This window comes from Furipterus horrens, unplaced genomic scaffold (genome assembly GCF_987537825.1).
Source record: "Furipterus horrens unplaced genomic scaffold, mFurHor1.1.pri manual_scaffold_10, whole genome shotgun sequence".
Classification (NCBI taxonomy): domain Eukaryota; kingdom Metazoa; phylum Chordata; class Mammalia; order Chiroptera; family Furipteridae; genus Furipterus; species Furipterus horrens.
This window is the reverse complement of record NW_028327180.1, coordinates 40,537,698-40,560,442: the sequence shown is the minus strand read 5'-3', so window position 1 is coordinate 40,560,442 and position 22,745 is coordinate 40,537,698. Positions and strand designations below refer to the sequence as shown.

The following is a 22,745-nucleotide window of genomic DNA, read 5'->3' as shown; positions in this document are numbered from 1 at the left end:
CTATGTAGAAAACGTATAAATAGCTACGATCTGAACATTTTGCGGTTCTCTCTGACTTCTCTTCAAGAAACTGCTGTCTTCTGGCGTATGCAAAACTTAAAGCTGGCATGCTAACTTTTTTTCTTTAACAGTAAGTGAAGTGTTGACTTCTATATTTTATAGCATCTTAAGTATATAGTTTGAGAACTGGAATGTGATGGTGGTTTACAAATAAATCACCTAATATACTGTTTGTCGGAGGCAGGAGGAAAATAATACAGTTCAGAAACTTTCCAAGGAACTTGAAGGACTTTTAAAAATGATTCTGCTATTTTGGAGTTAGGTGATGAAGCAGTCTTCTTATAAACCATAGGGACTGTCCTTGTCTCCTGAGTGCCTATGGAAAGTGGCCCTCTGAGGGAGGGGTAGTGGGTGGTGCCTGGAGGTGTTGAGAAGTTCCAGGGATTCCAGGCAGAGTTTCTGCAGCTATCATCCTGGCTGCTCTGGTCCTATCTTTGCTCAGATCTGTATCACCCAGCTAGGTATTGGTGAATGCATTAGTGACTTACGCAGACAGATTCCAGAAGAAGCATTGAGAAGAGCTTGGAAAATTAAGTTGTAACCTACTCATCTGTTTTGTTGACCTCCTTCTGGACTCAGGCACTGATTATAAAAGCCTAAGCAAACAGGTATAAAGTCCCTGTCATCATAGATCTTACAGGCTGGTGGGAAAATCACTTAAAAAATAAACACATACTCAGTACAACACATCTAATAAGTATGTTAAGGAAAATTACAGTATGCCAGTTATGTATGGTAGGGAGACCTAATTTAGATTTGGGAGGTGTGTTCCCTGAGGAAGATATTTAGGGAAAGGCCTGAGTGACTGGAGTTTGGCATGCTTGTAGAGTTCAGCTCCACAAAGGAAGCCCCCATGATGGAACAGAGCTTTATAATTTGGATGAACTCATCAAAGGTTGCTGTGAGGAGCTTTAGAGAAGAGGGCAAAGGGAATGGGGTGGACAGGGATATGCGAGCTTCTCATAGTATCTGCCCTCATTTGGGTTTAACTGTCATTGTAAGTGATGATTACTTTGATAAAAAGGTCAAAAAACATAATTGACTCAGCCTCTTGACCATAAGGAGAGGTAAAATTGTGAAGCTTCATCTCTGCTCTGAGAACTGACACCTGTGTCATTAGCAGAGGTTTTTGTCACACTTTGGGCCCTGTAGGGGGTACTCTGGAGCTTTCCTCTGCAGGCAGAGCAGAACTCCATCTCTGAGGGGTGGGAGGGAACAGAAATGCAAAAATCTGTGCAGGGAACCCAGAGAGTATGAACCGTTCCCCGACCTTGTCACAGTTGGAAGCACAGGTCCAAAAAGAAAAGATGACGTGTTCAAGTTGACCCACAATCAGAGGTGGTCAGAGCCAGAACCCAGGGCTCCTATGTCTCAGGGGCTCTTTGTACATCTGAGGGGCTGGCCCCACCCTTGCTTCAGATGTCCTACAGAACTTTTACATTTAATGCAGATATTCTGTGGTCTGGCTCTGTATTTTCTCTCTCCTGTTTCTTCTTAAATCACTTGTTCCTATTTGCTTCTTTTTGCATTGGGTATTTTTTATGATTTGTGGTTTATTACCTACAACTATGTATAACTGGTATAACTATTCAAGTTCCTTGAGGTATAAAGTTAGGTTTTTATTTGAGTTGTTTTGTCTGTTTCTTGATGTGTTTGTTGCTATGAATGTACCCTTTAGAATGGTTTTTGCTTCATTCCATAATTTTTATGTATTGACTGTCCATTTTCATTTGTCTCAACATATTTTGATTTCTCTTGATTTTTTTCTTTGTCCCTTTGACTGAGCTGCAACTTTTTTTTATTGGTTGCTTTTAGGAATTGCAGCACACATCTCAACTTACTGTAATCTATCTCCCAGTGATATTATACTAGTACCTTACAATAGTACACTGCCATTGCCTCCTCCCAGCCTTTGTGATGTTATCATCATACATCTATTCAGTAAACCACACAGAGTATTACTGGCTTGTGTTTGTGGGGTTTTTTTTCTTTTTCGTTTTTAAAAATTTTATTTATTTTTAGAGAGAGGGGAAGGGAGGGAGAAAGAGAGGGAGAGAAACATCAATGTGGTTGTCTCTCACGCACCCCCAACTGGGTACCTGGCCTGCAACCCAGGCACGTGCCCTGACTGGGAATTGAATCAGTGACCCTTTGGTTTGCATGCTGGTGCACAATCCAGTGAGCCACACCAGCCAGGGCTGGGTTGTTTTTTTTTTTGTTTTTTTTTTTAACTATTACCTTTAAAGAGATTTATAAGTAAGAAAAAAAGTGAGTTTTTAATTTTTCACATATTCACAATTTGGGTGCTCTTTATTTTTTTTTTTGTTTTTATCCAAGTTCCCACTGGGATCATTTTCCTTCTCCTTGAACATTTCTTGTAGGGTATAGTTGCCAATGAGGAATTTGTATGTATCCAAGTCATTCTTTCGCCTTCATTTTTGCAAGCTGTTTTCGCTGGGTGTGGAATTCCAGGTTGACTGATTTTCTTCCAGATGGCAAAGCTGCTCCACTGCCTCCTGGCTCACATTGGTTCTTACCAGTTGGCCATGCTTCTCCTTTTAGCACACATGTAGCTTTCTTCTTCTGGCTGCCTTTAAGATTTTCCTTTATCACTGGTTTGGAGCAGTTTACTGATGATGTGCGTTGATTTCATTTGCTTTTTTTTTTTTTCCCCCCTGCACTGTCAGCCTTTTAGGACTCCACACATTGCTCTGGTTTCTTTTGTATTGTCAGTCTTTTTTCTCTGTTTTATTTTAAATAGCTTCTCTTACCATGTCTTCAGTTTCCTTAATCTTTTCTTCTGCAGTGTCTGTTGTCCCATCTAATGTATTTTTCATCTCAGAAGTTTGGTTTGGGTATTTTAAAATATTGTTGTGTGTTTACATGCTTAGTAGTTTCTCCGCCTTCTTGAATATTTAGGATATAGCTAAAACAATTGCTTAGTATCTGTGACCACTAATTCTGTCATTGTGTCATTTCTGAGTCTGATTCTATTGGTTAGTTTTCTTCATTAGAGTCAGACTTCCCTGCTTGTTGGCTAACCCAGTGGATTTTGGTTGGCTGTCAGGCAATGTGACTTTTACTTTGTTGACAGTTAGTTATTCTTGCATCCCTACAAATTCCTTGAGCTTTTGTTGGGGCACAATTCAGTTACTTCTCCTTCTGAGGCTTGCTGTTAAGCTTTGTTAATCAGACCAGAGCTCAGGGCTATCTTCATCCACTCTTGGGGCAACACCCTGCTGAGCACTCTGCCAGATACCCATGACTTACAAGATTTCCTACCCAGCTGTTGGGTTCACTCTACGTGAAGTGGGCCTTTTGCAGCACTGAGTAAGCCCCAGGGTTTGTTTCCTCTCCTTCTGCAGGCAGTCCTCTCACTAGCCTTGGCGGTTTTCTCATACACATGCACTGTGCAGCTTTTTGTGGCTGTTTTGGCATGGCTCTTCCTGTGGTACTATGATTGCTTATTGCTTTGATCTCAGACGCCAACCTCTGCTCACTTCAGGGATACCAGCCCCTTGGTTCCTCTTCCCTGCCCATGGCCTGGAACCTTCAGGCCGAAAGACAGGGCAACCATGAGGCCACCTCATGCGTTTCCATACCTGCAGGTGTCACCATCCTGTGTAGCCTAATGTCTGGTGTCTGAAAACCCTTATTGCCTGCATTTCCTCCTGTTTTTTAAGTTGTTTCAGGCAGCAGGGTTAATGTTTGGTATTCCGTTCTGGCTGAAAGTGGAAGTTCACTCTACATCTGTGTTCAAGGTCTTCTTAGCCATGGGCCACATAGATAGGCGTGCAGTTCTAAGTAGAAATTCCCTCAGCTATACATGGATACCATGGAATTGGAGAAAATGATCCGAATGGGATAGACTTTTGATTAATTAACATGTTTTGGTTAGTGAAGTTTAACTGTTTTTAGCATTTCCTATTTGTTTTTTGTCATTATGAGAGCTGATATTTTATCCAAAGCAATTGTATTTTGACAGGCCAGGATTAGTTAGAACCACTTTAATAACTATGAAGAACTGATAATTTCTGAAGAAGTAAAAACTAATGGAAATGATTTTGATTAGTTAACTGCTAATAATTTTTAACATTGTGTGGTTATTTGTATGAGAAAATAAGAGTGCCCTTTCCCATGAAGGTTGTTGGGGCCAAAGTGGTGACCAATGCCCGCAGTCCTGGGGCTCGGTGCTATGGCTTCGTCACCATGTCGACATCCGATGAGGCTACAAAGTGTATCAGCCATCTCCACAGGACTGAGCTTCATGGAAGAATGATTTCTGTAGAGAAGGTGAGAAATTCCTTGCCCATTGTAACTTACAAGCTTCACATGGAAGAAGACCTAGTCTGTGAGCCATTTCTGTCTGCATTATATTTTAGGCCAAAAACGAACCTGCTGGGAAAAAGCTGTCCGATAGAAAGGAGTGTGAAGTGAAGAAGGAGAAAGTACCTAGTATTGACAGACATCATTCTGTGGAGATCAAAATTGAAAAGTAAAGTGATTTTTTTTTTTAAAGCTTTCTTTTGGGGTGATGGCTGGGAGGGCAGGTGGCAGCCACAGGATCACTCATGAAACAAGCCTGTGTGCTTTGCACACACAGCCTCACCAGCTTCTCATTTACATTGCTCGTGATTTCTGTGTCTTGCTATCACTTCAATATTCAGCTTTCAATAGGTATTCATTGGAGTAACCTTAAACTAAAAAATTGATTCAGATGATCCTTAATAAGTATTTATATCCAAACAACCCAGTAGCCTATTGGGAAAAAAAAAAAAAAAAACACAAAATGAAAGAATAATATTTCTTTTTCATTCTTAACATCCTAGGCCCTTGCACAGCCTCTCACACCTTAGAATCATTTTGTGGTCCAGGTTGATTTTCACCTGAATCTTGCCTTTTATCCCAGCTTTGCTAAGATACAGCATTATTCAAAGGAATGTAGCCTGATTGGATTTTGAAATGAATGACGTCAAGCTAGTAGTTTGTGCAGCGTCTGACAGTTGTCAAGTATTGCTGTGTTTCCCTAAAAAACTTGAAATATCCCAGAATATCTGTGAGTTCACCTTTGATAAAGATCTATTCACAGAAGGCTGTGTATCTGTGTTAAGTTTATATTGTCAACAATTTATTTCTACTTCCAGGTCTACTCACACTAAAATTGAACCCTTTGCTGAGAATCTGTTAGTCTTACAGTGATTTCTTTTTGTTCTTGTTTCTCATGTAAGAAAATGTATAGTTGAGTAAACATGGCTATGGACATCAATAATCATAAGTTGGACTAGGTTTTTAACGATGTGATTGCTAGTCTTTTTCTGTGGCCAAATAGAAAATTATAGGCCCATGAGAAATGGCCTTCATGTAATTAGAAGTGAGACCAATGATTTTTATCAGCAACTTCTCAAAAAAGAAACACACCTATTAGCGTTGCTGAAAAAAAATCTGTATTGTCAAAGTGTGGGGAGCTTTTTAGACTTTTTGGTTTTCTTAGTGTCTTGACATGCCTTTCATTCATTGATTTTTCAAATCACAAAAGTGAGATGTGGTTATGGAAAAGGGATAATAATCAGTTAACATGTCACAGGGTTCTCTTAGTCCCTGAAGAGTTCTGTGAGGTCTGTGCTCTATGTAGATAGAAGAGAAAACTGGCTCAGAAAGGGGATGTACCAACCCAAGGTCACACAGCTCAGCTAGCAAGTGTCAAGGCCAGGATTTAATCCCCAGTTCTAGGGCACTTAACTTGATGAGTTTAAGATGTTAAAAATCAAACTTCCTTCAAGTAGTTTTTCTAGGAGGTTGAGCATCTTAAAGTTTGTTTTTAACCTTATTTTTTCCCTTCAAATAAACATCTTTATTAACCTTTTCTTTCATTTTAAAAATTTCTAGGCTTAGTTGTCTGCCTAAGTGAAATACAGAAGCTTGTCCATAGCGGTAGCTTGTCTTGGCTATCTTGGGTAATGAGTGACTTTTCTGTAATTGCTATCTAGAAAACACACACTGAAGTCTGGCATAATGCCACTACCTAGTGGAAACACTTTTTGGTATATAGTCCTCCAGCCTTTTTTCCTATATGCTTATGGTTTTTTTTTGTTTATTTTTTTTAGGAAATTACTTTTTAACTTAGTGTTATCAGCAAGTTTTTTGTGTCCAAGGGGTGTCATATGAATACAGAAAGAGTAGGGAGGGATCCCTTGTCACAAAAATTTTCAGGTCTCCTTAGAAGGAGAAGGCACCACCCCAGAGTAGTAGAAGAGGCACATTAGAGATGATGATTCATGATGGCTTTATTCGCAGTCACATAGTCACTGGGAATGATCTCTAGCCTATCAGAAGGGAAATGGTAAAGAACTGTGGACTGTTGTATAACAGTTAAAAGGAGCCAGACCTGTGTATATATCCACACAGAACCTTTAAAGCATGGGGTGAAAAGTGCTAGAGAGCAGCATATCAAGGACAATCCCATTTTGTCAGTCTCCAGAAATTAAATCATCCCTGAAGGTCATCAGGGTTATGTGAAAGTGCCTGTAAAGGTGCAAAAAGTGGAGCTGAATGGAATGATTGACAGTTATGGCGCCAAGGGTGGTGGTTATCTTGAGGATGGGACAAGTGTATGTGACATTTGCTGCATGTGTAGTATTTATTATTTTTAGAGCGAGGAAAAGAAACATCTGTGTGCGAGAGAAGCATTGACTGGTTGCTTCTCTCACCTGCCCAACCGGGGACATGGCTTACAACCCAGGCATGTGCCCTGACTGGGAATCCAACCAGCGACCTTTTGGTTTGCAGGATGACACCCAACCACTGAGCCACACCAGTCAGGGCAGCATTTTGTTTTATTTTATTTTTTTAAGGGAAACCAATACATTAAAAAATATTGAAAATTGTCTCTTTTGGTACATGCCATCAAGGATTATAGTATGTACTTACATTTTTTAATATTTTTAGTTAAAAGTTTTTCTTAAAATGAGTATTAATTTAAAGACAACAGTTCCATACTATGGAAATTCAGGAGGGAGCTGGGAAAGAGGGCAAGAAGCGCTGGTTAGAGAACCCAGCAGGACCTGGCTTTCCTGTCCTGGACCTTGGTACATGGTAGGCATTTAGTGACTTAGAGTTTAATTGCCTGAGACAAACAAATTAGGGAATACGGAAGACAAATTTGAATGGCAACTATGATTTATTTCACTGCTTAGAATAAAACTGCTATTTTGCTGGCATAAAAACAGCATTTTTATGCCTCAAAGTATGCAGAAATTACCAGGTGCAGAGTGTTGGTGGGCAGGGTGGCTTACTGCTTCATGCTGTAGGAACTTCTGGTCCTTGAACTCTATGTCTATTTTACATTTCACTGTACGCATTTGGAGAAGAAAATTTTTCCCACAAAACTTAATATTGCACACATACAAAATGTTTTAAAATGAGATATTTAAAATTAGTTTTTCACAAGCATTCTTCCATCATGTCTACTTACATGTCTGTCTTGTATACAAGTGCGTCTGGCATTTTGGAAGAGCATCCCATTGTGCCTACAGTTTTATCCTTCATGTTTCAAGATGTAGCAGATAACTTAAGTGGGAATACATATAGGGGCTGTGTCTGAAGAGAGGATTATTACTGCAGTTTTCAAATAATTCTCCCCATCCACTTGCTGTCAAGCTGGTTTGTTTTGTGTGGCAATCTCAGCAAGCAAACTGCTCCTGTTAGAGTCTCAGGAACTCAAGTTTGATAACCATGTTTTTACATAGAACCGTAATTAAGAAGGAAGAGAAGGTCGAGAAAAAGGAGGGGAAAAAGCCTGAAGACATTAAAAAGGAAGAAAAAGACGAAGATGAGCTGAAACCAGGAACCACAAATCGGTCCAGGGTCACCAAATCAGGTGATTAGAGCCTAAGTGTTCACGAGCAAGGAAGAGCTGGTCAGGGTGGGCTGGTGGGTGTCATAGATCAAGTATGTATAGCGAGCATTTTGGTGACTTTGTTGAGTTTTGCTTTTTATAGGAAGCCATTAAAGCCACAGAGCCTCAGATGATGAGGTGGCTAAAAGAGTTTCTACATGACAGCAGAAATCTGGGGTATTCTGGTCAGTAATTTTAAGTTTACTGGCTGCTCAGTAACCTGGGTTCTTGTTTTTCCTGAGTCTTTAGCAGAAAGGAGTGTGGGATTTGCCAGAGGGGAGGGTGTCCTAGTTCTTGTAACTAATTCAGTGTAGTTCTGCAAGTGTGTGATCCCACTTTTCCTGCATGTTAAAGCTTGATCTAAAAACAAAAAACAGAAAAAGAAGACCTCACAACATCTACCCTGTGAAGTTGCACTTGGAGCTTGGCCACCTCTGTTGTCATTTTATAAAAATTCCTTGTGCTCTGCACCTTGAGATTTGCATGAGGCACCACAGAATATTTTGTGGCAAAAAAGGCACATCCCTTCCCCTTCCAAAAAAGAAAACCAGAAACAAAACCTCACCATCTGGAGCACTGGGATTTGGTATAGCACATTACAATTTAGATCTTAATCATTGGGGTAATTTGCCAGCAGTCTCATGAGAAACGTATTTTTTAAATGTTCCTCAAGTATTACAAATTTCCCTAAATCAGTGATTGTTCCGGTGATTAGAGCCTGCTTGGCATGTCCTGAAGAGGAAGAATTGGTGTGGAGCCTTTATTGCTGAAGACAAATGAAGGGAAGCCCATTTGTTGGGGTGGGGGAGGGACTCCCTCGGAGTCAGCAGTGTCTGATTAGAGCGCAAGAGCCTGGATTTTGCACAGCATTCCAGAACGTGTGGGAGAAATAAAAATTGAAATTGGTTATCCTAGAGCCACTGGGATTGGATGTGAGGGGTAAAGGAAACCTGTAGGTGGATGTGTTTAGAACACGTTGCAGAATGCACTTTGACTCAGATTGAAGTTGTAAGGTGTGAGCAAGTCACAGCTACTCAATTCCAGGTGAGCCAAGATCTGTCCAGCTGTTTTCTGCTGGCCATATCGGTAGTGTTCCTTTTATATCATCATGAAGACAGGGACAAGGCACAGAGGCTCCAGCATTAGCATTAGTCACTTAATGGAATGGTGAAAGCCCCCAGCTGGCTTATGTGCTGCTTGCTGGAAAGGAGATTGTCAGCATGTTTTCACAGATTACTACATTTTTTTCCTGAAGGAAGCAGAGGAATGGAACGGACAGTTATAATGGATAAATCAAAGGGAGAGCCTGTCATTAGTGTGAAAACCACAAGCAGGTCAAAAGAAAGAGTAAGTATTCTTCTGCCACCTCAAATCCAGCCGTTGTTTGACTATTTTGGTTTGCATTATGAAAACATTGTTTGGCCTTTAAAATTTTAAGAGTTCGGCCCTAGCTGGGTAGCTCAGTTGGTTAGAGTGTTGTCCTGGTACGCCAAGGTTGTGGGTTTGATCCCAGTTTAGGGCATGTACAACAATCAACTAATGAGTGCATAAATAAGTGGAACAACAAATTGATGTTTCTCTCCCCCGCCCTCTCTAAAATCAGTAAAAAAAATTTTAATTAAAATAATAAAAAAATTTTAATTAAAATAAAAAAATTTTTAATTAAAATAATTAAATTTTAAGAGTTCTTTGAAGTCCTCAGGCGGCATGTTGTTAACTCTTTAGATTATAAGTACAGACATGAAATTAGGTTCTAGAACCTATTTCAGAACAGTACTTTACCATGTTTGCTTTCCAGAAATGTGTTTACCCTTCTTTGATTCTTTGTCAGGTTATACCATCTTTTAGGAGAACTGATTACCAACGATAGCTTGCCACAGAGCAGGAAGGGCAAGACCCAGGCTTTCCAAGTCAGAAGGCAGCTTCTACTCTTTGGTTAATCTAATGGCAGTTTATTCATTTTCTTTAGTTGACTTTCTAGTCTTCTGTTAAATAAACCAAAAAGAAAAGTGGAGTCCACCCTCATGTCATCAGAGAACAAGCTACATTGCTGTTAACTTGTGCACACAGCTGGACAAGCTAGGGGCTTCTCATTTTGCTCTTCCTATGCTGGAAAACAAACTGCTTCCCAGATGAAGGTTCCAGCTAAACACATCAATGAGAGGAGTGCTTTTTCAGTGAATTCATTTTTTTATGATTCATTTAAGAATACTTTGTGTTGTTGAGGCTTAAGTTTTAAACTAACATTTGGATTCTATAAATAGCAGTTGCTAATGCCATCTTCCTATGGACTACATGAAAATCAAAAATACAGAGAAATCTAGAGAAGAATATAAAAAAGACCAATAAACTTACCACCCAGATAACTGATGTTAAAAAAAGGAATGTATGTATGATTAGGACGTTCAAATAGTACAGGAAGGCAGGACACAAGCAAAACGAAAGCCTCTTTGCTTCCATGTGGGCTCCTCACACTTCTCTCATGGTATGACACACTCAGCACACACATGAATGCTCTGAAACACCTCCAGCAATGAGGTTTCCGTAACTTGCTCTTGGACACCTTTTGTATGTGACAGTGTCTCATAGAGCTTTATATACCATTCCACTTTATAATTTAAAAAAATTTAAAATTATTACAGATTTACAGGAAGTTGTAAAAGATAAGGTAGAGGACTTATGTTTCTATCACCCAGGTTCCCCAGTGGTTTTGTTTCCTGTAACTGTAGCACAGTATCAAAGCCAGGAAGGTGATGTTGACATTGGTACAGTGTGTGCGGTGCTAGGACATTTAATCACCCATGTAGGTGGATACATCCCCTCTTGAAAACTGCTGTGGTGCAGCCTTCCTGTGCCTGCCTCTTGGCAGACTTGTAAGTACTGACCAGTGGGATTACTAGGTCCAAAGGTGCATTTGTGTTATTCTTTTGTGGTGGTGGTTATCAGGTGCCCTTCAGAAAGTTATAGGGATGCTGACATTGATGGGGTTCAGAGCCTGTGTCAGGCTGCCAGTAAGTGGTGAGTCCAAGTGGTGAATTTGGGAGTCCAGTTTGGGGTCTGCAGTGTGGTGCTGGGCTCTGTACTAGATCGCAACCTCACTCTGGAGCTTAGGGTGCCTGTCCCTCCTCACTCCAGCCTGAAGTATGTGTGGTCACACTTCAAACTCTGCCCATCTCATAGGCGAAAAGTGTTCTGTGATGTTTTGGGTTGTGGATCTGTCCTCGCTATATGTTCTTTTCCACCCCTCCTTTTTAAAAATAGAATATCTGGTCCTAACCTTTGCCCATCTTTCTTTCAAGTTGCTTTGTCTTTCATTGATACCCCACCCCCACCCCCACCCCCATGTGAGTTAATTAAGAAATTAAGCTATCAGGTTTTTTAAAATGTGGTCTCCTAGTCTCTTCCTGGAGAGCCAGGTGTTGGTTCTGTAGGAGGCCCTGGGTTCTGGGCTGTGTGAAAGCTTCCTGGGAGACTGATTCTTAGTCACTTTGAGTGTCCCAGCCTCTGAGAACCTCAGAGATGGGAGTTGGCTGTCAGTGTTTCCTTCTTTACCCCAGAAATAGAACAGCAGGGAAGTTGCTCGTTGATCCTTTCTACTTTACTGGGGTGCACTTTACAGTACAGTACCTTGGCTTGTTCTAGTTCAAGGCTGCCTGCCTGAGCCCTGATCGAGCGCTTCAGACTTGAAAGGTGCAGTTCCTTATCCAACTGTCCTAAGAGCTGGCTTGACAGTTGCCCCCAGTGAATGATGGGGCCATGTGGCATTGAGCACATGTGCCCCCATGGCTTTACTATGCTAGAAAAACTACTTGTACATTTCCTGGGGTTTCATCCCATTTTTTCTCCCCTTTATGCCCTTTGTTTACACCATTTAAAAGCCAGACTATAGGGTGAGCGGTGTGTGAAGTGGCCCATGCTGGGGTCTCCACGTAACCCACGTGTGACAAAAGAATCTTAGTTTAATCCAGATGTGCATATTTAACTTTTTTTTTTTCAGTTTTTATATATTGGTTTTAGAACGAGACAAACATCAATTCATTGTTCCACTTATTTATACATTCATTGGTTTCTTCTGTATGTAGAGATTGAACCCACAACTTTGGGTTTGTGATGATGTTTTAATCAACTGAGATACCCGGCCAGTGCCTGCATATTTAACTTTCATTGTGCATTTGTTATAACCAGTTTTCTGACATTAATAAACCAATTTTGGTAAACAGAGCTCCAAGAGTCAGGATCGCAAATCAGAAAGCAAAGAGAAGAGAGACATCTTGTCCTTTGACAAAATCAAAGAGCAAAGGGAGCGAGAGCGCCAGAGGCAGTGGGAGCGGGAAATCCGAGAGTCGGAGAGGCGGCGGTGAGTGGGGCTGAGCCAGGCTGCCAGGTTGCTGGTCTCTGGGGATTGTCCTTTGTCCCCAGTCAAGTGTCCTGTGTGGCCTGGGCTTGCGGGCCACCTTGGGCATTTGCCCTGAGGCCAAAAGGCCCATTATGGATGGCATGGCATTCACCAAAAGCCCATTTCTGCTGAACATTTCCTCTGGCTGAAGTTGGACCCTGACCCATGGAGCAAGCTCACCCAGGGGTGGCTCTGATGGATGGGTCCCAAGTGTCAAGACCTCAGTCTTCCCTCTGGAAACCTGCATAAATAAGATAAAAAAACAGCAACCGAGGAATGTGGGGGCTTTATTGGAGATGTTATCGTAGGAGTAGCCTCTTCACCTCTGTGGTGTCTCCATTTTGTGGCCTTTTTAGGCAGCAGTGGTTACACAGCAATGTTCTTTGCCCCTCTCACCTTTTGTTAAAATAATTTATTGAAGTAAGCCTGTCATTTCCACTTTTGAGTTCTGCCCTTTCACGTCAGGACATCTAGAGCCCCCTTGTCATTTATTTCTAGGGTTCCATGAAACAAAAGCTTTACATAATGTTGTTTAGGGAACTTCCTTGAGCCAAAGCAGATCACATAGAAACTTCCTAAGTTATGCTACACTTGTTTTTTTCCTAAAGCATGTGATTTCAGAACCTGCCTATATCTCTAGAAAATAAAAGCACATTGAGAAGCTTTTGATCCCATTTGGAGGTCTTTTGCTTCCGGCTGGCACACACTTGGTTTGGAGCCTTTCCAGGCACCAGAGGAGTGTGTAAGGAGCAAAAGTATGTCCTCTCCTCAGAGGCAGGGAGGGGTAGCCCCAGTCTGTGCTCAGCTTCTGGTGTGCAGTGGTCGAGGACATGAGACCTTGGCCCCAGTTGCTGGTGCTAGGCCAGCATATAGTCAGGCTGCTAGTCTCCTGTCTCCACACCTTCCCACGTCTGTTCAGAATAACATTCACTTAAAAATACAGCCTTTTTAGAGGGAAGATGTGAAAAAGAGATGGCTTATTGTACAGCATTAACCTGCAACAGAATACCCTTCGCCCTCAGGGAAAGCTACTATAACCCTTCTTAAGTGTTTTTCCTATATGCACAGCAGATACCCTTTGCCTTTTTTTTTTTTTTTTTTTTTTTTCTTCCCCCTTACTGGCATGTGGCTTCATTTGGGAGCCTTTGAGCCAAGTCCTCCTGGCCTGGACCTCCGGCTCTGTCTCCTTGTTGTCACCTGTTCCCTCCCAACTCACCTGTGGCTTTGCCTTCTTGAGAAAGGGAAAGTTTGGAAATTGGGGCTTCTGGCTGGTTCAAGCAGCTTAGTGGGAATGGGTGAGCACCTGCCACCTTGTAGCCTGGGGCCCAAGCCAGTGAACATTTGAGAAACCGAATGGACCAGCCAGAAGTGTCCAGGCCCCTTTGGAGGGCAATGCCTTAATGGCCAGGGACCTCCACAGTGGGAAGTCAGAGTGGCCTTACTGTGTCCCACAGAGAGCGGGAGCAACGGGAGCGGGAGCAGCGCCTAGAGGCCTGGAAGGAGAAGGCACGGCTGCAACGGGAGCGCCTGGAGCTTGAGTGCCAGCGTCACCTCTTGGAGCGTGAGCGCATGGAGCGGGAACGGCTAGAGCGGGAGCGCATGCGTGTGGAGCGGGAGCGCAGGAAGGAGCAGGAGCGCATTCACCGTGAGCGCGAGGAGCTGCGGCGCCAGCAGGAGCAGCTACGCTACGAGCAGGAGCGGCGACAAGGGCTCCGGAGGCCCCATGATGATGGGAGGTAAGGATCCAGCCCACCTGTACCCCAGAGGTGGTGCCTCTTCTCCCATTCCAGTAGCTATCTCTGCTCCTGTCCACCTTAGTATGGAGGATCGGGGCTATTTAAGACAGAATCCAGATTCCTTCCTAGAACTCTGTGCCACCACCACCACCGCCGCCACCTCAAGTGTGTATAAGTTTAATGTCACAATCTCATGGCTACACAGCGTTTTTCCCCACCTGAGTTATTTGGAGAATCTTGATAGTTCCGCTGCTGAAGGGTCTGTGATTTTTTTGTTTAACCTGTGCCATTATTTGCACTGTGATTCCTGGTGGAGCATAACTGCTCTCCAAAGTGCTGTCACAGGAGATGACCAAGCCTGTGTTAGGCCTGCATTGTCCATGGTGGCCACTCCATCTCATGTCCTTGTGGGGGCAGAGGCACAGAGTCAGCACTGTGGGAAAGGACATTGCCGTAAAAACTAGGTTTATTGGTCTCTAGCTTCTCTGAGCTGCTTAATTGACAGTCACCCATTGCCTCACCTCCCATGAGCCTAGTTTTCTGGTAAAAATCAGGAAGAAGATAATCGGATGCTGTCCTGAGCTGTATGTAGTTCACTATCACCTGATCTGATTCCTTTTGCCTTTTGCAAAAATCTCACAGGGAGATTCAGGTTATCGTTGAAGATGGGAAGGTGAAAATATGACACCTTGGAATACCAGTCCCGAAGAATCAAATATTTTATTTCACTTGCATTTGAGCTCAGGTGGGGATCAAGATATTAACAGCTTCATGACACAATTAGCTCACAGCAGTCTGTTTTTCAGGATTGTCAGATGAGAATACTCATATGCCTTTTGGCAGTTCAGAGGATATTTATGAAATCAAAGCAATAATGATTGAGTGTTTAGAGATTAGCACTGCAGGACATTTTAAATGATACTGGGTGTGGAGAGAGGGTTTTGCTTTCAACCTCCACTCCATTCCTTTTTTCCTTCTTTTTCATGAATGGAATTTGCATCTTTTTTACAACAGGCGAGATGATGCCTATTGGCCAGAAGGAAAACGTGTGGCCCTAGAGGACAGGTACCGCCCGTACTTCCCTCGGTATGATCACCGCTTCCACGGCTTTGACCACCGAGACCGAGGCCAGTACCAGGACCATGCAGTCGATAGGTCAGTGCTCCACCCACTTCCTGCAGCAGGGACAAGTCTCCATCTGGTCTCTTAATATCTGATTTACTTGTGAGAGTCTTAGTGGGCAGACTTTTGACAAACTGCACATGGGTTTTAGAAACATAGGCCTTGAGCAAGGTTTTGGAATTCATGGTCACTTACAGCATCTGCGTTTTGTCTGTCAGGAAGGCCCTCCAGAGCTCATTTCATGCACTATCCTTTGCACAAATAGGAGAGATGGGGCCCTGGGCAGAACCTAATCCTTGACATCCCCCAGCACTCAGCTCTTGAAATGGCCCAGGCTATGGGTTTCACACATACCTGGAAAATCCTCCCTGTCCTTCCCATCAGCACCAGCCCCACTGGAATCACAGGCTTTGTTAATATACAGGGAGGGGCAAAAGTACATGTACAGTTGTTCCTATGGAAAATAATACAAGAAATAATAAGAATAAACTGTGTTTTGTGTCCTCATAACTGTAAACCTACTTTTGCCTCACTCTGTAGATGAGGAAGCAGTTTTTAAAAGGGTTATGACCTGCTTGAGATGGCGAAGGCAGAGTGGGCAGGAGCCCACATCTGTGAAGTTCACTGACTGGTGTGGGTTTCAACTGCCAGCAGACTACAGGACTTAACAGAGAATGTGGAACAGTTCTTATTGGGTATTCTTTGTGTTTTGAAGGCCAGGGTGGGTTTTTTTAGCCAGTGTCCTTTATTTCTTTGCCAGTGCCTTGTTTAATGAAGACTATACTGCTTGATTATAAAGATAGCCCTTACTTTTCCAGTTGAAGAGTTCTTTCTTTGGGAGGAATCTCATTGGGCTCCCTTGGACTGTATATTCTGAGCCCTTTCACTGTTCACTAGCTCTCTGTAAGGGAAGTGAGAACAGGGAAATAGCGGCTAAGAAGCCACTTACTTAGTTCATTGTGGCTGGAGTTGATATGAGATTTGGTGTGAGTCACATATGTTGGGCCAAACCCCAGGTTTGGCTTCCCTGTTATCCTGACTATTGCCACCAGGCCACAGGTAAAGGAGGCCTTGGCTTCATTCAGGGGCCTCCAAGGGATTTCAGTAAAATTCTTATTCCCACCTTACAAGCTGACTTTATTTCCACTCCTAGGGAAAGATGTGAGCCAGCTTTTTTTTAAGTCAGGCAGTCCTTACATGGGGAAATAGAATGAGGACCCAATTATGGAACTCTTAGTTGGGGCCTGCAGAAATGTTGTATGGTACCATCAGCTGCCACTGGAATTACGTATTTCCCTTTTTCAGGAGGGAAGGCTCACGGTCAGTGATGGGAGAGCGAGATGGACAGGTAAGTAACACCTAGACCCTAGGTGCCTGCTCTGTGTCTGGGTGGGTGGGGGAACTGAGACAGCATTCTGGCCAGGGAGTAGAAGTGCACAGAATTGCTTGTTTTCTGATGAGTACATCCTGTGTTCAGGGCTTGTTCTTGCTTCATTTTATCCTGCAGAAATTGCAAGTATCTCTTGTTACCTGCTTGCTTAGAGTACCTCTGAGTTTCAGGGCTGTGGAATGCCCCACAGTACCCAAAACAGGCCTTAGTGGCCTATTAAGGGATTATTTTGACCATATTTGGGGGGAGTCGCTGTGTTTCAGGTGCTGGGATAGGTCCTGGTGTCTCTAATCTACTGACATCTTGTGAAGGGTACATAAGGTATCTGTTCAAAGAAAAGGGGAGCCTGCCGTGAGAAAGGTGGGGACATCAGAATCATGGCTTTTAAAACGGGTATGTTTTCTGAGAACAGCTCTGTTATTGCCCAGATGTGCTTTGTTTCCGAGCGCTGAACTGGTTGGCCAAGATCCTGAAGTTCCTTTCTTCAGCATTTTCCTCCAGTGTCAGCTTCTGAGAGGCTGTGCTGTGCCACCTCCATAGATAGACGACAAAGGAGGGAGTTGGGGGGGGTGCAGCAAGGAGGATGATCAATGATCCCAGTTCTTTGGGGAAGACTATAAAGTGACTTTTCTCAGCAGGCCCTTCAGAGGAGGCATTGATTTCCATAAAGCTTGGCTCCCCACACTCATCGGACAAGAAAGGCTTGTGCTGGTACTTTGTGCGGCACCAGTGGTGGAGCTGTAGGGGTATTCAGTTCTCAAGGAAGCAAAGGGCTCTGCGAGAAGCCCCTATGGCATTGTCAGGGTTGCAAGCAGAGCATCCAGCAAAGTAAGATTCAGAAGGGGCTTGGGCAGGTTCTCTAGGAGTGGCCAGAGGTATTGTGCCACACCCTAGCCCACCTCAGCACTATGTCTACATCGACAAGCCTTCCAGAAGTTGGACCTACACGGGCCTGTAGGGAGTGAAGTGGCTAGAGTCATGTTCCTTTTCTGCCTTCTAGCACTACTCAGATGACCGCCATGGCCATGGGGGACCGCCAGAGCGCCACAGTCGGGACTCTCGAGATGGCTGGGGGGGCTACAGCTCAGACAAGAGGATGAGCGAGGGCAGGGGGCTGCCACCTCCACCCAGGTTAGTGGGTGGGCCACAACAGGAGTGGGCATCTTCCCCTGGTCTGAGGCCTGCCCCTTTGAATATGAACTGCTTGTGTGCACCTTGCCAGGTCGCCTGTGTTGCCCCAGGTATGAACATCTCCATCACAGGGCCGCTGCCTGATGGAGACATCCCTGAATCCTTTCAAGATTTATATCCCTGAACAGTAGAGAAGCTTAACTCCCCTTCCACACACATGCACACATAAACAGACCAAGTTGTCTTTAGGCATTTTGAAGGCCAGTGTCATGGATACCAGAAGGTTTTACTTTATCTCTCCTGGGGTTTCAGGTGCCAGACTGATAGATTAACACAAAGTGTGCTTTCCTGAGCAGCATCACTGCATGATTGGGTGACTGTCACCTGCTGGTAGACATCAGTAGCTTTCAGGTTTCCCTTTTGGAGAGCAGTATTGCATTTGCCCTTGCAGACAGGTGTCAGAGCTCCAGTAGATTCCTAGTCCTTACCTCTGAGCACCAGTCATCCCAGTGGCTAGTGCCCTCATCATTCCAGGATCCACCTTGGTCAGGGAAGCTCTCCTAGACAGCTGTGGTGACTGTTGGTGCCTACACACTGGGACCATGTTTGGATTTTAATTTCCCAGAGTTTCTGTCTGACACATTTTTCTTTTTTATACAGCTTTTTTGAGACATAGTTCACATGCCATACAGTTCACCCATTTAAAGTATATATTTCAATGGTTCTCAGTATGTTCATAACAGGTGTGCAGCCATCACCACTGTCAGTTTTAGAACATCTTCAGCACTCCAAAAAGAAGCCCTGTCCCCATCAGCAGTCACTCCCCAATCCCCTCTTCCAGTCCCTGGCAGCCACTTAACCTACTCCCCTTTTCTCTGGATGTGCCTGTTCTGGACATTTCATGTAAATGGAATCACACACTCTGTGGCCTTTATTGTGTCTGGCTTCTCTCACTGAGTGTCACGATTTCAAGTTTATCCACGTTGCAGCAAGTGAGGGTGCTTCTCTTTCGTGGTCACATAATGTTCCCCTGTGTGGATGGACCACGTTTTGTGTGTCCATTCATGAGCTGATGGACAAACACTGGAGTTGTTTCCACTTGTGGGACTATTATGAATCACACTGCTAAGAACCTTCATGTACAGGTTTTTGCGTGAACATATGCTCCCTTCTCTAGACACCTAGGAGTGCCTTGCTGGGGGTCACTATATAAGTTAACCTTTTGAGGAACTGCTGCTGTGTTTTCCCTCCCGAGGGTGCCCCATTTTCAGCTTCCACTAGCTGTGGATGAGGATTCCAGTTCCTCCACATCCTCACCAGCACTTGTTACTACTGTCTGCCTTTTTGATAAGAGCCATGCTGGGGGTTGGGAATCTCACGTGTCTCACTCATGTGGTTGTGATGTTACTAGTGCTAAACACCTTCTCATGTGCTTAATGGCCATATGTGTACCTTTGGAGAAGTGTCTTGTTTCCATTCTAACCAACTTCACTCAGAAAACATTGGCACTGGGCATAATGAGCCATGCCACAGCCTCGCTTAGAGGCATACTGGGACTGTGGTGTATCTGCCTTTTTTTTTTCCCCCGGTAAAGGGGTGGACGTGATTGGACGGAGCACAGTCAGAGGCTAGAAGAGCACCAGGAGCGTGCCTGGCCGGGCATGGTAGACGCAGGCGCAGCAGGCCGGGAGCATGCCAGGTGGCTAGGTATGAGTTAATGCCTGCCCATGAGTGAGGGTGGGAAGCTCCCTGGAAGTGGCATCTAGTCCCAAAACTCTCCACAGGCCAATCTCCCCCAGCATTTCCAGAGGCTTCCAAGCAGGCAATGTTTGCAGGCTCTTTCTTCTCTTCCAGGTGGTGAAAGAGGCCTGTCTGGACCCTCGGGGCCAGGGCACATGGCCAATCGAGGTGGAATGTCAGGGTAAGAAGTTCTGTCCCAGATAAAATTGATTTGTTCCCGCTCCTCACTTCCTCTCCCTTTTTTGCATGTTTGATCAACTCCCTAGGTTGAATGTTTTTCAAACCCCAAAAGCAGCTCTTAGCAACTTAATGCAAGTAACACTCTCCAGTGACCCAAAATGTGGTCTGTGATTAGGATGTTTCTCACTTGGGAAAAGCCATGTGGGCTCTAAAGGCTGCAGAGCTGTGTACCATGGCACAACATGGTGAAAATGTAAAGCAGTTCAGGGGACAAACATGTGCCTTTGTTCCTAGGTGAGGCAGCTTTGCACAAGGTGGACATTCCCAGGGCCACATGGTGCCTGGTGGAGTAATGGAAGGTGGAGGACTGGCCGGCCAGGACTGGGGCAGCAGAGTTCCACACCCCCACCCCCACCCCCACCTGTACCCCCACTTCACTCACTGCTACTAAATCCTACTTCTGCGTGTTCAGGTAGGCAGACACACTGTTGAATCTCTTAGTCAGTTACCTGAAACAACAAATCCTGCCACCATGTTGTAGCTCTGTAATATGTGAACTCACTTTTTTTTTTTTTAAATAAGCGTGTTCTGCCATTTTTTGAGACAAGGTTTCTGTAACGAGGCATTCCATTTTCCATTAATAAAAGTTTACGGTTCGCACTCTGGTGTGTGTGTGTGTGTTGTGATTACAGAGCAGAGACTGGTACTGATCTATAGCAACACCATTGTACGCTCATGTGGCAGCTGCCAGCTCATCATATGGAATTTTCCCAACCGCCAATGAAGTGGGGTGTTACTCCCTATCTGAGAGAGGAGTTTAGTGCTGGGGTTAGATCACATGCCCACGGTCTTGGAGCTTGTAGGTGGCAGAGCTGGGATGGAAATTTGGAATTCTTTACTGAGGGGAGGAGTGTGTTCCCTGGGGGTGACAGCAGCCCCTTGTGGAGCCCCTGACCAGTCACTTCACCCCTTGTGCTGCAGTGCCTGAGGCAGTGTCCAGCGAAGATGTACATTTTGGGGGCCTGGCTAAGGGGTGAGCACATGTGGCAGGCCCTGCACTACTTAGGAACTGCCCTTGGCTCCAAGAGCACACCAGCCCTGCTTTAAAAGGGCAGCCCCTGCTTGGCATGGCGCAGTGTGCCCAATCCAGCCATTTTCTGGAAGTGCATATTCACAAGATGTCTCATTTGTGTTAGCAGTGATTCCAGTTTTCTTCATTCAAGACTACCGAACAAGGTACCTGGGCCCCCAATCAGGCCCCTCCAGTGTGACACCATAGTGAGGTGCTTCTGGGAGAAGAGCAGCTACACAAGCAGAGATGTTGGCAGGGAGTGGGGCAGCAAGAGGCCAAGTCTGTCACCCCTTGAGTGGAAGGTCTGATGGCCACTGGCTGGGTGACTGGTCTGTGCAGGGGCCTTGAGGCAGGAGGGAGTGCTCACTTCCCACCATTCCTGGCCCTGGCCCAGTGTAGTAAGAGGTAATCTGCTGTGCTGCTTGCTGGGAACCTCAATTCCCTCTCCTTGGTAACTAGGACAGCCACCTCACAGGCCCCCAAACAATTGCCAGTTCTCCCTGAGTACCCTGTGTTCCTGCTGGGCTGTTTAGTTTTAAAAGAGCGATCTGAAAATCCTCCATAGCATTAAAGGCAGGTCAGTTCTGGCCCTCTGTGTCCTGCCTGTTTGAATTGCTGCAGATAAACACTTAGTGAGCTTCCTCCACTGCAGGGGCTTTAGAGTCGTTTTCTAATGACAGGTTGACAGGACATTGACTCCATGTTGCACACGGGGGCCAGCATGGCACGTTGCTTTCTGCACGGAGGCCTGTCTCTCCTCTCTGCAAGCTATAGTCTAGAAATTGGGGTCGGGGCTTCCCATTTTGAGAGAGAAATGCCAGACTCAGCCTGTGGTAGTGGGTGAGACCAGTTTTCAGATGTCATGTAGCTACAATGGAGCAACTACACTCTGGCAGGCAAGAGTGGCATCCTGAAGTGCCACCACCAAGCTGCTTTATCAGAGCCTTGGGAAATAGTGTAGGCTGGGCCACCTGGACAGCCCCTGGGGATGACAGCAGCCCCTTCTTAGTTAGCTGGTCCTAAAACCCAGCTCTTTTATATGGTGATACAAAATACATTAGTTTGCTAGGGCTGCCATAACACAGTACTGCAAACTGGATGGTTGGAAGCAAATTTATTCTCACAGTTATGGAGGCTAGAAGTTCAAGATCAAGGAGTCAGCAGGACTGGTTCCTTCTGAGGCCGTGAGGGAAATGTTACAGTCCTCTGTCCTAGCTTCTGATGGTCACTGGCAATCTTGGGCATTTTTAGCTTGTTCTCTGCCTCCTTCACCTAGCCTCCCTGTTTGTGTCCAAATTTACCCCTTTTATAAAGATAGAGTCATACAGATTAGGGTCACCCCAATGCCTCATGTTACCTATATAATGGCCTTACCTCCAACTGGGGTCACACTTTGAGGTCCTGGGGGCCAGGACTTCAACCTATGAACTGGAGGGGGCAAAACTCACCCCCAATAGTACTCTTCAGTTTTCATAACACAGATTTTTCTAGGGATGCAATTTCTAGGTAAATTGAGAGGATTGTTCATCATTCAGTCCAGAACCTTACCAAGAATTGCTCACCATTTCTGTGGGCAGAGCTGCTGGGGTCTCTGTGCCTCCCCGCTGTTTCCATCTGATCGGCACCATCTGAATAAGGAGTTCCTCCACCGTGCTCACTCACAGGCTGGGTTAGACAGCGTCGGACATTCTTTTCTTCATTTCTTCTGTCTGTATCTGATAAGGCAACATATTGGTTGGGTTTTTCTTTTTTTAAGTTGTGTGTTGTTAGGTTATATTCGATTTTTATTTCAGGAGAGAAAAGGAAGGTGGAACGAAATATATGTTATGAAAGGGGCTGCAAATGGACACTCAAGTTGTTTCCACCCTTTAGCTCCTGTGAATAATGTTGCCATGAAGACAGGTGGACTTTCTCCTGGGTGGATACCTAGGAATGGAATTGCTGGATCAGACCGTATATCTGTGTCTGTTTCCTACAGCAGCTGCACCGTTTTTCATTCCCACCAGCTATACGCAAGCATTGTA

General features: G+C 44.5%; 1 protein-coding gene across 2 annotated transcripts in view; it reads left to right on the top strand.

The window, feature by feature from the left end:
- The window catches only part of SAFB2 (scaffold attachment factor B2), a 31,899-nt gene extending 11,590 nt beyond the window's left edge, over nt 1-20,309 (top strand). Inside the window, exons 10-21 of one of the 2 annotated variants that reach the window (XM_090289424.1) lie at nt 4,204-4,353; nt 4,443-4,555; nt 7,806-7,936; nt 9,210-9,301; nt 12,175-12,311; nt 13,805-14,086; nt 15,101-15,241; nt 16,514-16,556; nt 17,599-17,729; nt 19,324-19,436; nt 19,584-19,650; nt 19,944-20,309. In XM_090289424.1, the coding sequence (XP_090145550.1) occupies nt 4,204-4,353; nt 4,443-4,555; nt 7,806-7,936; nt 9,210-9,301; nt 12,175-12,311; nt 13,805-14,086; nt 15,101-15,241; nt 16,514-16,556; nt 17,599-17,729; nt 19,324-19,436; nt 19,584-19,650; nt 19,944-19,947 (1,404 nt within the window). In that variant the 3' untranslated portion in view covers nt 19,948-20,309. Of the gene's footprint in view, nt 1-4,203; nt 4,354-4,442; nt 4,556-7,805; nt 7,937-9,209; nt 9,302-12,174; nt 12,312-13,804; nt 14,087-15,100; nt 15,242-16,513; nt 16,557-17,598; nt 17,730-19,323; nt 19,437-19,583; nt 19,651-19,943 lie in introns of those variants that run through there. The other variant, XM_090289425.1, reaches the window with a different exon arrangement.
- Nucleotides 20,310-22,745: the final 2,436 nt, after the last annotated feature.